General features: G+C 46.4%; 1 protein-coding gene across 1 annotated transcript in view; it reads left to right on the top strand.

Moving 5' to 3' along the window:
* The window catches only part of LOC102793922 (disks large homolog 4-like), a 61,773-nt gene extending 47,326 nt beyond the window's left edge, over positions 1-14,447 (top strand). Inside the window, exons 12-20 of the mRNA XM_087830975.1 lie at positions 6,114-6,210; positions 7,077-7,253; positions 10,708-10,745; positions 11,265-11,312; positions 11,404-11,505; positions 11,583-11,755; positions 11,856-11,965; positions 12,422-12,513; positions 12,605-14,447. Coding sequence (XP_087687101.1) covers positions 6,114-6,210; positions 7,077-7,253; positions 10,708-10,745; positions 11,265-11,312; positions 11,404-11,505; positions 11,583-11,755; positions 11,856-11,965; positions 12,422-12,513; positions 12,605-12,711 — 944 coding nt within the window. The 3' untranslated portion in view covers positions 12,712-14,447. The remainder of the gene's footprint in view (positions 1-6,113; positions 6,211-7,076; positions 7,254-10,707; positions 10,746-11,264; positions 11,313-11,403; positions 11,506-11,582; positions 11,756-11,855; positions 11,966-12,421; positions 12,514-12,604) is intronic.
* Positions 14,448-17,264: the final 2,817 nt, after the last annotated feature.

The following is a 17,264-nucleotide window of genomic DNA, read 5'->3' as shown; positions in this document are numbered from 1 at the left end:
TCCGAGCTGGTGTCTACGCTGCCCTTGGTGACATCCGCAAGATGTACAACTCCGTCTGGCTGGAAGATCGAGAGGTCCACTTGCACAGATTCTTGTGGCGTGACACAGAAGATGCAGGCATAGAAGACTATGCCATAACAAGAGTCAACATTGGAGACAAACCTGCTGGTTGTGTAGCCCAAGTCGCCATGAGAGAAACTGCAAACCTACCTTCATTCAGTCACTTCAAAGAAGAGAAACGTGTGCTGGAAGAAGATGCTTATGTCGATGACATCCTGACATCACACAATGACCTTGACCATCTGAAACGCCTAACAGCCAACATCGAGCACATCCTGAGAGCTGGGGGATTCTACATGAAGCCTTGGGTCTACTCCAGTCAAAGTGGGAGGGAGGAGTCAAAGAAAGAGTTGCCTCGATCAGAGCCAAAGACTATGATCCTGCCGAACCAGCTGACGGAAGATGACAACAAAGCCCTTGGCCTTGGCTACACCATCAATGATGACAAGCTTCATGTCATGGTTGCAGTGAACTTCTTAAAGAAAAGGAGGAAAATGCGCCTTGGTCAAGACCTGCTCAGAGAAGTCAGAGAGCAAACACCTGATCCACTCACCAGGCGAGAACTGCTAAGCCAAGTCTCCGGCCTATATGACCCACTCGGTCTTGTGACTCCCGTCAAACAAAAGGGTGCCATCCTGGTAAGGAGAGCTTTCCAAGAAGCAAAGGTAAAGCACTGCCTCGAAGACACATGGGACGCAGCCTTGTCTGAAGGTCTCCGAGAAGATGCCATAAAGCTTCTGGAAGAGTATGCTGACCTGAAGAAACTGCATTTCACTAGAGCCCTGACTCCACCAGATCCCTGTGCAGAGCCCAGTGCCATCACGTTCTCTGATGGCAGTGAACATGCATATGGCGCAGTGATGTACCTTCGCTGGAGCTGCAGCCATAGTGTCATCGTGAGACTAGTAGAGTCCAAAGCCAAACTGACGCCTCTCAACCACAAAGGCGATCCTATTAAAGCAGAGATGTGTGGCGCCGTCTTTGCTGCCCGTCTGAAGACCTACTTCCAGAGACACTGCAGAATCCAGGTCAATAAATGGTACCACCTCGTCGACAGCCAAACAGTCTTGGGTGCAATCCAGCGTGAGAGCTACGGTTTCCAGACCTTCTTCGCAAACCGCGTTGGTGAAATCCAGAGTAGCACTGATGTCCAAGATTGGTGGTGGATTCCCGGGTCAGCAAACATCGCAGACATTCTCACCAGAGGGGCCAGTCCAAATGTCCTAACCGAGGACTCCGAGTGGCAGTCGGGTCCAAAGTTTCTCCAACTTCCTGAGGATGAGTGGCTGAAGAAATCCGCCGGAGAAGTTGCTGCCCAAGCTCGAGAAAAGGTCACAAAGCTACAGAAAAAGACTTTTGTTGCAGTCCTTACCAGACTCCGCATCAAGGCAGCTCAGGACTCAGCACACGTAGAGTCGAGAAGACCACTGGCAGGAGTAGCAACCCAACAGCTAATCGATGAAAGGCGATTCAGCAACCTGAGAAGGCTGATTGGGACCGTGGCGTGGGTCTGGAGGGTTGCAAAAAAGTTCATGAGATCCAAGACCAGAGACCAAGAAAAGTGGGAGGTAGTACCATCTTCAGGTGTCCTCACAGTCAGCGAGAGACGAGATGCTTTTCGAGACCTTTGCCTAGCAGCACAAGAGGGCGTCAACTTCCCAAGCACCACAACAGACAGACTAGTCGTTTACAGAGACCAAACAAGTGGACTTCTAGTTTGTGGTGGCAGAACCCAGACCTTCAAAAAAGACCGCAAAGCCGTTCCCCTTCTACCATTCCAAGCCTGGTTATCCACCCTCCTCGCCAGAGAAGCACACAGCGAGGGACATGACGGAGTGGCAGGAACCTTACTGCGGATGAGAATGAAGGCTTGGGTTGTAAGAGGAAGAATTATTGCCCAAAAGGTTGTTGACCAGTGCATCATCTGCAAGAAAGCAAAGGCAAGAACCTGTAAGCAAGTAATGGGAGACTTACCTGAAGAGAGGTCAAATCCTGCTGCACCATTCGAATTCACATCTGTCGACCTGTTTGGACCCTATCATGTGAGGGATGATGTCAAGAGAAGAGTGACCATGAAAGTCTGGGGAGTTGTGTTTTGCTGTATGGCAAGCCGAGCCATTCATGTCGAACTAGCGAGCACACTATCAACAGAGAGCTTCCTGCTTGCCTACCAGAGGTTCACCTCTGTCCGAGGCCATCCCCGAAAAATCTGGTCAGATCCTGGCACAAACTTTGTCGGCGCCAAACCTGTATTAAAAGAAATGTATGCTTACCTGAGACAGCAAAACAAGGAGTCACTTGAAGAATACTCTGCCAAACATGAGACCACCTGGGCATGGAAGATTCTTCCTGCTGACTCACCTCATCGAAATGGGGCCGCCGAAGCCGCTGTCAGAGTTACCAAGAGAGCCCTTCATACGCTTGGCAATGCGGAGGCTCTTACCTTCAGTGAGTTTCTGACAGCACTCCAGCTAGCTGCCAACCTTGCAAATGAGAGACCCATTGATGCCAGAATTCAGAGCCGAGAAGATCGCATTGACTACATCACGCCGAATAATCTGCTACTTGGTCGAGCCACACAAAGTGGGGACTTCAAAACTATCGACTTCACAAATTATCCTTTCAAAAGGCTGAAAGAAGTACAAACTATGGTCAACAACTTCTGGAGGTCCTGGAGCCAACTCGCTGGACCAAACCTGTTCATCCGCAGTAAGTGGCATACTGCAGAGAGAAACATTGCTGTTGGAGACATAGTTTGGCTCTGCGACCAAAACGCCCTTAGAGGGCAGTTCAGACTCGCAAAAGTCATCAGCGTGAATCCTGATTCCAGAGGGATTGTTCGAGATGTGCATGTGAGGGTCTCTCCAAGTTCCAGCATTGCAGTCAAGAGTCCAAAATCTGCTACCAGAAGTCCTGAGCTGGGCACCATTTTACATCGGGACATCCGGCGTCTTGTGGTCCTTTTACCGGTGGAAGATCAGGCAAGGGTCCAGCCCACCTGAGTGCGATCTTTCCAGGCAGTGCTGAGCAAAGATCGAGTGGGAGGTGTCGCGCTGACCTAGTAGGTGTGGCTGTTGCCCTTCTCTTCCTCCTCCTGCCCACTACCTGCTCTGTGCTGCTGCTTGTGCATGGCTGCTGCCTTGTGCAATCTACAGCTAAGCACGGCCTGGTGTGCGCCGCTCCGCCAGGTGAGCTGAATCAGACCAATCAAGGGCCGGCGTGCCTAGTCCTTAAAATGCATGCAGCAGTCATTTGACCTGAGTGCGACATACTGAGAGGACAGCAAAGCAATCCACTTTCCACTGTGAGGTCCAGACTTTGAGCTAGACGGGCTATCGGTAAGCTCTTGGGCTCGTATTTACTGCTTATATGTTTGGGAACTATGGAAGCTCAATTGTGGAGATGTATTTATGTTTGGGAAGTAGTTACTGCATTTAAGTTTAAAAAATTATATTGACATTAAAACGAATGTTTAAGTTTGAATACATTGTTTACGTAGATAGTGTTTCCCACATATTTATGTTAATTAATACTACTCTCTATTAGAATATTTGCAAACTCTAAAATGTATACTTTGTAAAATTTAATTGTTTATAAAAAGTGTAAATGCATGGTAGACACATTTTGTGTATTTAAGAACCAGTTTATTCCATCTTCCTTCTGTAATTAAAAAACCAATGAATGTAAAACTAACTTAAACTGGGTTAAATAATAGTCTAGACAAAAGTATTTTGCATTAGCTATGTTAAATGGCTTTACTGAAGTGTATATGTTTTGTTATTTCGTTTGTATTCTGTATAATGCATTTAATTTACCTGAATGATTAATGAAATGTTCTTTGTTTTGTGTTGAAAGGTTTTTCACCTACCTACCTAGCTACCTATCAGCTATCAAAATAAATGTGAGTGAAATTCAAAGTCTGGTCTTTTTCAAGTGTGGGCACCTCACAGACAGAGAACACTTGACAACCGTCAACGTGTCTTTTAGACCCCATTCCTACAAAACTGCTCAAAGAAGTTCTGCCATTGATTAATTCTTCGATCTTATATATGATCAACCTATCTCTAATAATCGGCTATGTACCACAGGCCTTCAAGGTGGCTGCAGTTAAACCTTTACTCAAAAAGCCATCTCTAGACCCAGCAGTCTTAGCTAATTATAGGCCAATCTCCAACCTTCCTTTCATATCAAAAATCCTTGAAAGAGTAGTTGTCAAACAGCTAACAGATCATCTGCAGAGGAATGGTTTATTTGAAGAGTTTCAGTCAGGTTTCAGAGTTCATCACAGCACAGAAACAGCTTTAGTGAAGGTTACAAATGATCTTCTTATGGCCTCTGACAGTGGACTCATCTCTGTGCTTGTCCTTCTTGACCTTAGTGCAGCATTCGATACTGTTGACCATAATATCCTATTAGAGCGATTAGAACATGCTGTAGGTATTACAGGTATTGCACTGCAGTGGTTTGTATCATATCTATCTAATAGACTCCAATTTGTGCATGTAAATGGAGAGTCCTCTTCACACACTGAGGTTAATTATGGAGTTCCACAGGGTTCAGTGCTAGGACCAATTCTGTTTACATTATACATGCTTCCCCTAGGCAGCATCATTAGAAGACATAGCATACATTTACACTGCTATGCAGATGACACCCAGCTCTATCTGTCCATGAAGCCAGATAACACACACCAATTAGTTAAACTGCAGGAATGTCTTAAAGACATAAAAACTTGGATGGCCACTAACTTTCTGCTTCTCAACTCAGATAAAACTGAGGTCATTGTACTCGGCGCTGAAAAGCTTAGAAATTTGGTATCTAACCAGATTCTTACTCTGGATGGCATTACCTTGGCCTCCAGTAACACTGTGAGGAACCTTGGAGTCATTTTTGACCAGGATATGTCCTTCAACGCACATATTAAACAAATATGTAAGACTGCGTTCTTCCATTTGCGCAACATCTCTAAAATTAGAAATATCCTGTCTCAGAGTGACGCTGAAAAACTAGTTCATGCATTTATTACTTCCAGGCTGGACTACTGCAATTCATTATTATCAGGATGTCCAAAAAACTCACTGAAAAGCCTTCAGTTAATCCAAAATGCTGCAGCAAGAGTACTGACAGGGACTAGAAAGAGAGAGCATATTTCTCCTGTTTTGGCTTCCCTTCATTGGCTTCCTGTTAAATCCAGAATTGAATTCAAAATCCTGCTCCTCACATACAAGGTCTTAAATAATCAGGCCCCATCTTATCTTAATGACCTTGTAGTACCATATCACCCTATTAGAGCACTTCGCTCTCGCTCTGCAGGCCTACTTGTTGTTCCTAGAGTATTTAAAAGTAGAATGGGAGGGAGAGCCTTCAGTTTTCAGGCCCCTCTTCTGTGGAACCAGCTTCCAGTTTGGATTCGGGAGACAGACACTATCTCTACTTTTAAGATTAGGCTTAAAACTTTCCTTTTTGCTAAAGCATATAGTTAGGGCTGGACCAGGTGACCCTGAATCCTCCCTTAGTTATGCTGCAATAGATGTAGGCTGCCGGGGGATTCCCATGATGCATTGAGTTTTTCCTTTCCAGTCACCTTTCTCACTCACTATGTATTAACAGACCTCTCTGTATTGAATCGTATCTGTTATTAATCTCTGTCTCTCTTCCACAGCATGTCTTTATCCTGTCTTCCTTCTCTCACCCCAACCGGTCGCAGCAGATGGCCCCGCCCCTCCCTGAGCCTGGTTCTGCCGGAGGTTTCTTCCTGTTAAAAGGGAGTTTTTCCTTCCCACTGTCGCCAAAGTGCTTGCTCATAGGGGGTCATATGATTGTTGGGCTTTTCTCTGTATCTATGAAGCGCCTTGAGGCGACATTTGTTGTGATTTGGCGCTATATAAATAAAATTGAATTGAATTGAATTGAATCCATCTGTGAGCTGTGATTGGCCTGCAGTGATCCTGATGGTTGGTCCTGCTCACTCTGTGTAACGACCCATGATCATGTGACCCTTGTACCTGTGTGACCTTTGACCCTGTTTGAACTCTGAGTGTGTGTGTTTTCAGAGTACAGTCGCTTCGAGGCAAAGATCCACGACCTGAGGGAGCAGATGATGAACAGCTCGTCCGGCAGTCTGAGGAACAGCCGCACCTTCTACATCAGGTAACCTGAGCTCACCTGTGACAGCTTCTCCACACTGAGACACCTGGACCAGGTCTCCTCAGGGCAGCACGCCCCGCCTCATTCATCTGTTCCTACTGTGAATGAGTCAGAATGACCTCAGAGTCATGACACCTGTGAACAGGTGTGCTTTACTCCATCATGTGTCACTCAGCTGTAACCATTAACCATCTAGATTCAGAGATGGATGCATCCAGCAGATTATTCCTTTACCAACAAATCTAAAACATGAACACATCAGGAGCACCTCAGGTTCAGGATGTGCTTGGGTGAATGCACAAGTTGTGTAAAGCACTGTGAGTGAGTAGAAAAGCACTATATGAGCTGTAATAAGCTGTGTAAGTATTTGTATTTATACAGTTTAGAATTCATAACTTTTAGTTAATAATTACTATACATTTAATACAAATACATAGTGTGTGTGTACATGTTTATATATCTTTGTGAGGACCAATATTTAAATACTTCTATACTTGTGGGGACCAACAGCCATCATGGGGACAGGATACCGTCTCCACGAGTTTGAAGACATGTTTGAGACTCACAATGTGGTTTTAGGGTTGCAGTTATGGTACGCATTCATTTTTGATGGTTAGGGTAAGTAATATGTCAACTGATTTCCTCACTAAGATATGAAAACAGGAATATGTGTGTCTGTGTTTGTCGGTCCGAAGTGTGTGTGAAGAACACACAGAAAACTCCTGGAATAACTTCTGACTCCAGATCAGCTAAATTTAAGCTTAATCTAAATGACTCCCAGTCAGCTGACAGTCTGAGGTGGTCACATGACCTCCTGAGGTCCACAGAGGTGATGAGCGGCGTTCTCCATGGCGTGCTGTGTCTTTCAGGGCACTCTTCGACTACGATAAGCAGTGGGACTGCGGCGTGCTGTCTCAGGCGTTGGACTTTAACTTTGGCGAGGTCTTCCACGTGATCGACAGCGCCGACGACGAGTGGTGGCAAGCACGCAGGGTCAACCAGCAGGGGGAGCTGGAGGAGCTGGGCTACGTCCCCTCCAAGCACAGGTCAGTGAATGCTGCACAAACACACACCGACACACAGGTCAGTGAATGCTGCACACACACACACACCGACACACAGGTCAGTGAATGCTGCACACACACACACAGACACACAGGTGTGTGAATGCTGCAAAAACACACAACGACACACAGGTGTGTGAATGCTGCACACCAACACAGACACACAGGTCAGTTTCAATTTCAATTTCAATTTCAATTTTATTTATATAGCGCCAAATCACAACAAATGTCGCCTCAAGGCGCTTCATAGATACAGAGAAAAGCCCAACAATCATATGACCCCCTATGAGCAGCACTTTGGCGACAGTGGGAAGGAAAAACTCCCTTTTAACAGGAAGAAACCTCCGGCAGAACCAGGCTCAGGGAGGGGCGGCCATCTGCTGCGACCGGTTGGGGTGAGAGAAGGAAGACAGGATAAAGACATGCTGTGGAAGAGAGACAGAGATTAATAACAGATACGATTCAATACAGAGAGGTCTGTTAACACATAGTGAGTGAGAAAGGTGACTGGAAAGGAAAAACTCAATGCATCATGGGAATCCCCCGGCAGCCTACATCTATTGCAGCATAACTAAGGGAGGATTCAGGGTCACCTGGTCCAGCCCTAACTATATGCTTTAGCAAAAAGGAAAGTTTTAAGCCTAATCTTAAAAGTAGAGATAGTGTCTGTCTCCTGAATCCAAACTGGAAGCTGGTTCCACAGAAGAGGGGCCTGAAAACTGAAGGCTCTGCCTCCCATTCTACTTTTAAATACTCTAGGAACAACAAGTAGGCCTGCAGAGCGGGAGCGAAGTGCTCTAATAGGGTGATATGGTACTACAAGGTCATTAAGATAAGATGGGGCCTGATTATTTAAGACCTTGTATGTGAGGAGCAGGATTTTGAATTCAATTCTGGATTTAACAGGAAGCCAATGAAGGGAAGCCAAAACAGGAGAAATATGCTCTCTCTTTCTAGTCCCTGTCAGTACTCTTGCTGCAGCATTTTGGATTAACTGAAGGCTTTTCAGTGAGTTTTTTGGACATCCTGATAATAATGAATTGCAGTAGTCCAGCCTGGAAGTAATAAATGCATGAACTAGTTTTTCAGTGTCACTCTGAGACAGGATATTTCTAATTTTAGAGATGTTGCGCAAATGGAAGAACGCAGTCTTACATATTTGTTTAATATGTGCGTTGAAGGACATATCCTGGTCAAAAATGACTCCAAGGTTCCTCACAGTGTTACTGGAGGCCAAGGTAATGCCATCCAGAGTAAGAATCTGGTTAGATACCATATTTCTAAGCTTTTCAGCGCCGAGTACAATGACCTCAGTTTTATCTGAGTTAAGAAGCAGAAAGTTAGTGGCCATCCAAGTCTTTATGTCTTTAAGACATTCCTGCAGTTTAACTAATTGGTGTGTGTTATCTGGCTTCATGGACAGATAGAGCTGGGTGTCATCTGCATAGCAGTGAAAATGTATGCTATGTCTTCTAATGATGCTGCCTAAGGGAAGCATGTATAATGTAAACAGAATTGGTCCTAGCACTGAACCCTGTGGAACTCCATAATTAACCTCAGTGTGTGAAGAGGACTCTCCATTTACATGCACAAATTGGAGTCTATTAGATAGATATGATACAAACCACTGCAGTGCAATACCTGTAATACCTACAGCATGTTCTAATCGCTCTAATAGGATATTATGGTCAACAGTATCGAATGCTGCACTAAGGTCAAGAAGGACAAGCACAGAGATGAGTCCACTGTCAGAGGCCATAAGAAGATCATTTGTAACCTTCACTAAAGCTGTTTCTGTGCTGTGATGAGCTCTGAAACCTGACTGAAACTCTTCAAATAAACCATTCCTCTGCAGATGATCTGTTAGCTGTTTGACAACTACTCTTTCAAGGATTTTTGATATGAAAGGAAGGTTGGAGATTGGCCTATAATTAGCTAAGACTGCTGGGTCTAGAGATGCTTTTTGAGTAAAGGTTTAACTGCAGCCACCTTGAAGGCCTGTGGTACATAGCCGATTATTAGAGATAGGTTGATCATATTTAAGATCGAAGAATTAATCAATGGCAGGACTTCTTTGAGCAGTTTTGTAGGAATGGGGTCTAAAAGACACGTTGATGGTTGAAGGTCAGTGAATGCTGCACACACACAGACACACAGGTGTGTGAATGCTGCACACACACACGACACACAGGTCAGTGAATGCTGCACACACACACAGACACACAGGTCAGTGAATGCTGCACACACACACACAGACACACAGGTGTGTGAATGCTGCACACACACACAGACACACAGGTCAGTGAATGCTGCACACACACACAGACACACAGGTGTGTGAATGCTGCACACACACACCGACACACAGGTCAGTGAATGCTGCACATGCACACACACCGACACACAGGTCAGTGAATGCTGCACACACACAGACACACAGGTGTGTGAATGCTGCACACACACCGACACACAGGTCAGTGAATGCTGCACATGCACACACACCGACACACAGGTCAGTGAATGCTGCACACACACACACAGACACACAGGTGTGTGAATGCTGCAAACACACACAACGACACACAGGTGTGTGAATGCTGCACACACACACGACACACAGGTCAGTGAATGCTGCACACACACACAGACACACAGGTCAGTGAATGCTGCACACACACACACAGACACACAGGTGTGTAAATGCTGCACACACACACACAGAAACACGGGTGTATGAATGCTGCAAACACACACAACGACACACAGGTGTGTGAATGCTGCACACACACACAGACACACACAGGTCAGTGAATGCTGCACACACACACGACACACAGGTGTGTGAATGCTGCACACACACACACGACACACAGGTCAGTGAATGCTCTACACACACACACACCAACACACAGGTCTGTGAATGTTGCACACACACACACCGACACACAGGTCAGTGAATGCTGCACACACACACCGACACACAGGTCAGTGAATGCTGCACACACACACCGACACACAGGTCTGTGAATGCTGCACACACACACACACAGACACACAGGTCTGTGAATGCTGCACACACACACACACAGACACACAGGTCTGTGAATGCTGCACACACACACACACTGACACACAGGTCTGTGAATGCTGCACACACACACAGACACACAGGTCTGTGAATGCTGCACACACACACAGACACACAGGTCTGTGAATGCTGCACACACACACAGACACACAGGTCTGTGAATGCTGCACACGCACACCGACACACAGGTCAGTGATCAGTGTCAGTGTGCTGTATTCCACCTTTAATTCATTTTTATTTATACAGCACAACAACAACAGTCACCTCAGGATGCTTTATACTGTAAGATAAAGACAATAAAATAACATGGAACACAATGAAACCAGTGTGTGTGTGTGTGTGTTTCAGAGTGGAGAGGAAGGAGTGGTCACGGATGAAAAGTAAAGGTAAAATCACCAGTAACACACACAGAGGAGGAGGAGGAGGAGGAGGCGTGGTTATTAATCAGTGACTCCTCCACACACACTCCTGTGATGATAGTTTGACCTCCTGATGATCAGTGAGGAGGAACCTGAGAGCTCAGGAACAGGAAGAGGTCAGAGGTCATTCATCGAAGCTCCATGTTCAGTGTGAGGAAGTTAAATAGAACCTGCAGCCTGTGCTGATGATACAGGAAGTGGAAGTATCTACTTCCTGTTTTCTCCTCTGTGAGGATCCAGAGGAAGTCACTCAGACTCAGAAACACAAAAACACAGAGACGTCCATCAGCTCTGACCTCATCACAGCATCACAGGAACCTCCAGACTGACAACAGGAAGTGACCTCTGACCTCTCTCACTTCTAACCACGTGACTCAGCCAAACTGAGGGTTCATATAACCTCAGACCCTCCTCATGTCCCCGTCATGGGTCAGATCTTCGTATGATGTCACTTCCTGGGTTTTCAGGTGTTTCTTCTTCTTGCAGGTAGAGAAGGCTTCGTTCACAGCTACGAGCTCATCACTCAGATTGAAGGTCAGTCTCACCAGTAACCTTTGACCCCAGACTTTAAATCAAACTGTTCCCGCCTCTGACTGTGGGTCACATGACCTCTGTGTGTGTTCAGTGGACTATGCCCGCCCCATCATCATCCTGGGACCCACCAAAGACCGCGTCAACGACGACCTGCTGTCCGAGTTCCCCGACAAGTTCGGCTCCTGCGTTCCACGTAAGGCTCTGCCTACAGGTGGTCAAACAGGAACTGAACAGACAGGTTTCTAATGTATGCCTCTCTCTCTCTCACAGATACGACTCGCCCTCGCAGGGACTACGAGGTGGATGGGCGGGACTACCACTTTGTGGCGTCACGGGAACAGATGGAGCGGGACATCCAGTCGCACCGCTTCATCGAGGCGGGGCAGTACAACAACCACCTGTACGGGACGTCGGTGCAGAGTGTGCGACAGGTGGCCGAGCAGGTGACAGTCCACACTTTCCCACAGTGACCCTTTGCACTCACACAGTGACCGTTTCCACTCCCACAGTGGCAGTATTGTGACGGTGTGTGTGTGTGTTCAGGGGAAGCACTGCATCCTGGATGTGTCGGCCAACGCTGTGAGGAGGCTGCAGGCGGCACAGCTCCACCCCATCGCTATCTTCATCCGACCGCGGTCGCTGGAGAACATCCTGTGAGTCTAACACTAACAACATGAGGTCAGATCAAACTGCTCTCTGACTCCGCCCATAAAGGTCAAATCAGACCAACCTCCCAGATCCAATAACAGACAGAGGTCTGCAAAAAGCAGAGATGAGATTCTGACATCTGCCACGAGTTGTCCCTCATCCACAGGCTCTAGTGTGGGTGCCCAGCTGGGCCCCCACGGGAGACCCTACCAGGGGACAAAAAGCCCCCAACACCACACATTGTGAATCAGGGAGGTTCTTAATTTTTAATTCTTAAAGTAAATTAAAATTCAAACATGAAAATCTCAAATGTCATTCAATTACATTTTTTAAAAGAAAATTAATTAAAATTTTAAATTAAATTTTTTTTAAAGATTTGATTCAAAGTGTTGTGGTTTTGTGGGCGGAGTCAGAGCATTGTGATGTTACTGTGAGAATTAACACATGTGACACTGGTGCAGGGACTTGAACAAGCGCCTGTCGGAGGAGCAGGCGAGGAAAGCTCTGGATCGAGCCATCAAGCTGGAGCAGGACTTCCTGGAGTGCTTCACAGGTAAAACAATAATTAAATAAAGTTCACGAAAGTTCACGTGTGAAACGTACGAGCGTCTCGGGGTTTGATGCCATTTTTGCCTGTCTTCCAGCCATCGTGCACGGCGACAGCTTCGAGGAAGTCTACCACCACGTCAAAGTGGTCATCGAGGAGCAGAGCGGACCCTACATCTGGGTCCCCGCACGCGACAGGCTCTGATTGGCCGACTGTCTTCACGGGAACTGCTGTTAACGTCACGCCCAGGCTCCTCCCTCCCTCCAGCGGGTTTTTCTTTTCTTCTCTGGGAGGGTGACGGGCACACGCACTGATGGATCAGGATGTTTTTAATCTGAGACGAGGACAGACTCACGGCTGATTGGTTTATTATCAGTACATAATGAATCAGAGCCTGTAGAGCTGGTACTGAAGTATTTATATCATGCTATTTATTTATTTATCTATTTATTTATTGGTTTGTGTGATGTGAAGATGGTGTGTGTGTGTGTGTGTGTGTGAGTGTGCACGTGTTGGTGTGTAGTGTACATACAGACTTGTGTGACTGTAAATAAACGATGGGGCTCAAACACACAGTCTATTTCAGGGCTTAAAGTAACAAACAACCACTGAACTACAACACCCACAATCCTCCTCTGCCTGCACCTCTACACCCCCACGCCCTCCCTTTCCACACTTCATCTGCTACTGTCCTCCTCTGCCTGGACTACAACTCCTCAAAGCACCCTTTGTTTGGACTACAACTCCTCAAACCACCCTTTGTTTGGAATACAACTCCTCAAACCGCACTGTGTTTGGACTACAACTCCTCAAACCACCCTTTGTTTGGACTACAACTCCTCAAACCACCCTTTGTTTGGACTACAACTCCTCAAACCACCCTTTGTTTGGACTACAACTCCTCAAACCGCATTGTGTTTGGACTACAACTCCCTGTCTTTCCCCCTGCTTCCACTAAACCACCCACAATCCTTCTTAGTTTTGACTGCAACAACTTTATGCTGGACTACATGACCCACAATCCTCCTCTGTCTTGACCTAAACGCACATAATCCTTCTTGGCTGAACACTGAACTGCCCTCATATGGACTACAGCTCCCATAATCCCCTCCTGATGGACAGTTTGGATTGAAACACTTCCATTTTTAAGCAAAAACGTCTGGACTGCAGCACCAACACTTCCCAGTTGTGGTGATGGATAAACTCCACCCACAAACGTCTACAGCACAGAAGGACTACATTACCCACAAGTCTCAGCTGATCCAGGCCACACATGCTGCCTGTGGGTCTGTGCTTGACTACAATACCCATGATTCCCTGCTCAGATGGCAGGGTGGAGACTGTGAAATTACCCTGCTGAGGGGAAGGTGGAGCTAAAGCTTGAGGTTGGGGTAGCGTGAGGGGGCGAGGCATGTGTCCCGCTCACAGGACTCTGTTACCCACAGTGCTTTGGGTGTAGATGGGTTCCAGCGGGGTTTCCCAGAATGAATATCAGGGTCATGTGAATAATAATAATTATTATAATGAAAGTAATCCTACTTATAGATGATGTAATATCATCACACACACGTGCACTCAGTGGGGTCACCTGAGGTCACGTTAGTTTGTGAGCACTGACAGAAACACTGATGTATCATTAAATCTGAGTATTGATTAGCCTGTCTCACACACACACACACACACACTCATTTATGCACACGCACACACACACACACACACACACTCACACACACACACACTCACACTCATTTATGCACAAACACACACACACACACACTCACACTCATTTATGCACAAACACGCACACACACACACACACACACACTCACACACACACACACTCATTTATGCACACACACATTTATGCACACACACTCACACGCACACACACACACACACACACACTCACACACTAATTTATGCACAAACACACACACACACACACATTTATGCACACACACACACACACACACACACATTTATGCACACACACACACACATTTATGCACACACGCACACACACACATTTATGCACACACACACACTTATGCACACACACACACTTATGCACACACACACACACATACTCACACTCACACACACACACTCACACACACACACACTCACACAGAGTTGAGATAGTTTGATGAGCGGCTCGTTGTATAATGAAATGAATTAGTTATAAATGAAACTCATGAAATATTGAAATAAATTCCTTATAAAAGCTGACTGAGTCTCGTCCATGTTGGATCCCGCATGTTCATGCACAGCTGACTGCTGACTCCGCCCATCTGCTGAAAATCCTGACAAACATAAATTTAGTATTTATTATATGACCAAGGTGGTGTCATAGATACTGATGGATTTGAGGACCTACACATGTTTAACCACAGCTGTTAAATGTGAGTGAACACACCTCAAATGAAACCTGTTCAGCAGACCAACAATCTGCAGGTCATCTATGAATCTAATCACAGGTCATTTTCCTGTTCTGCTACAGAAATGATCCCTATTAGTGCCAACTGTATGTGTGCTGAACTAGTGAGGTTACAAAGTAAGGTGGGTGTAAAGAGGATTTGAAGATTTCTCCATTAATTTGAATGGAAATAAAAAAGTAATAACAAGTTAAATATTTTAAAAAGTTTAAAAGCTACAGAATGAACAGTAATAGTGGTGTAGTCTTAAAAAACTGCATGTTTGGATACCAGAACAGTTTCTGGAGAACAAAGTGTGCAGGAGAAACTCCAGTGTGAATGCTGACAGACAAACACACTGGTTCTTATATCAGTCTGAGCACTCAAAGCACTTTATGCAACTAAGGAGCTTGGAAAGAAAAGCGTCTGGACTTCTTTAAGTTGCTTGAAGATGTTTCACCTCTCATCTGAGAAGCTTTTTGCCACAACTGTCCTGGTGCACACTTTTTTTCTTAGGCGCACCTGCATAAAAGTTAGGCGAGAGAGACAAAACCTGCATCTCGGAATCTAGCACAAAAAAGACATAAACACAAAGCACAAACCCGACGCATCAGAAACAGCGAGCTGTCAGCTTTCAGCCCCGACGGCGAGTCCGTGTGTGGTCTGTGTTTACGTCTTTGTGCAGAATCTGTTTATTTGCTCTCATTTGCTGTTTGGTGGTTGTTGAAATAGTTTTTGAGCTTTATTGCTTGATTCAAGCTACTCACCTTTCTCTTCCACCTGCACTTTCAACTGGACCACGGCCAATCAGAGAGGTCCCGCCCCTGACTATCTCTGATTGGTTTAGACCACGATAGGGGCATAATGTGTGTCTGTTGTTGACCACACGGAGACTTTTTTTTTGCAGAGACTTTTCTTATTTTCTTTACTCAAACAATTGGTCGCACTGGTGCGACCTGGGATTTATGACCAAATTGGTCGCACTCTGGAGCCCTGCTCCAAGGGGGACAGTGGACCCCCTATTGATCCTCTTCCTAATCAAATGAGCCAAGGTGTGTAGACGGGTGTGGGTCACAGTCAGCCATGGTTTAAGGTGAGCTCATTGTGAAACCTAGCTCCACCCTATCATGTGATTACCTGAGGTCAGATGACCCAGGATGTGAGTGGGCGTTAAGGCGTCTGGGGAGGGAACTCAAAACTGGATTATAGATGGCAGAGAGTTGGTGTCGTAAACCACCACCTCTGTTCAAAGATGGTCGCTCACAGTGGACATAGATGCTTCTTTATTTCCTTCCAAGCTCCTTAGACCCTTACGATGTAACTACAGCCTAGCCCATGCAGCAGAATATTAATGACTAACCTTGTATTGTGGATGGATTATCTCAGTTGTTCTCCTGACTGAAGTTCAGCAGGTTACAGCATCCTGCCATGTGATTGCGTTTGTTCCTGACCATCAGGAACCCTCATGTTAACTTTTATTAAGTCCTCAGTTCGTTAGCAATCACACAGCACATAATTATATACCAGGCAGCCCAACTTCAGTGACCCTACAAACGTCACTGCTGTTTACTCTCCTGTCCTTATTTATGTTGAGATTGATAGCAGAGCTGTACGTTTTAATTTGTTTCTTAAATCTCTCAACCTGCTGAAATTCTCTGCCAACACAGAGGAGATTCTCAGGAGGAAAGCATCATGACCTTCTCCATCACCTGTTGGTTCCACTCCCTCAGCCTTCATACAGGAACAGACTGCAGCACACTGCATCAGTGTTCTCTAAAATCATTGGCCTGCCTGTCAGAACTCTGGCACAGGTTTTCAGCCCACAGGCCCTTAGACAGGCCCATTTCGAAACAAACGAAACACAAAAAGCCAGAAACCAAAACGGCAAACACAGGAGCCCAGAAAACAACTCAAAGAAAACCAAACAAACAAAAAAGGGTCACAAAAGGTACAGGCAGCCGTGTGAAAAGCAATGGCGGCGAGGCAGGCGAAGGAGGTCCAGAGGCCGGCCGCGCAGAGGGAAACGGCGGCGATGCAGGCGAAGGAGGTTCGGAGGCTGGCCGTGCAGAGGGCAGCGGTGGTGACTGGGCAGGTCCGGAGGCTGGCTGCGCGGAAGGCAGCACAGAACGACACCGTTCAGGAGGGCGTCGACATTGCCGATGACGTTCAGCCAATCGGCCTGGAAAGTGGCCGGACAGGATGAGGTGAGGCAGGGCCAGACGGTGTGGAGACCTCAGGCAGAGACGAAGCAGGACCAGATGGCAGCATGGCAACCGCAGGCAACGGAACAGGTGGAAACTGCAGGAGGTGGCGCTGCAGGCGACGGCGTGGGAGCCGCAGATG

The sequence above is a fragment of the Neolamprologus brichardi genome, chromosome 3 (assembly GCF_056152115.1).
Source record: "Neolamprologus brichardi isolate AB-2024 chromosome 3, ASM5615211v1, whole genome shotgun sequence".
NCBI classification, from domain to species: Eukaryota; Metazoa; Chordata; class Actinopteri; order Cichliformes; family Cichlidae; genus Neolamprologus; species Neolamprologus brichardi.
The sequence above is the reverse complement of the archived record's forward strand: the minus strand, read 5'-3'. Positions and strand labels throughout refer to the sequence as shown.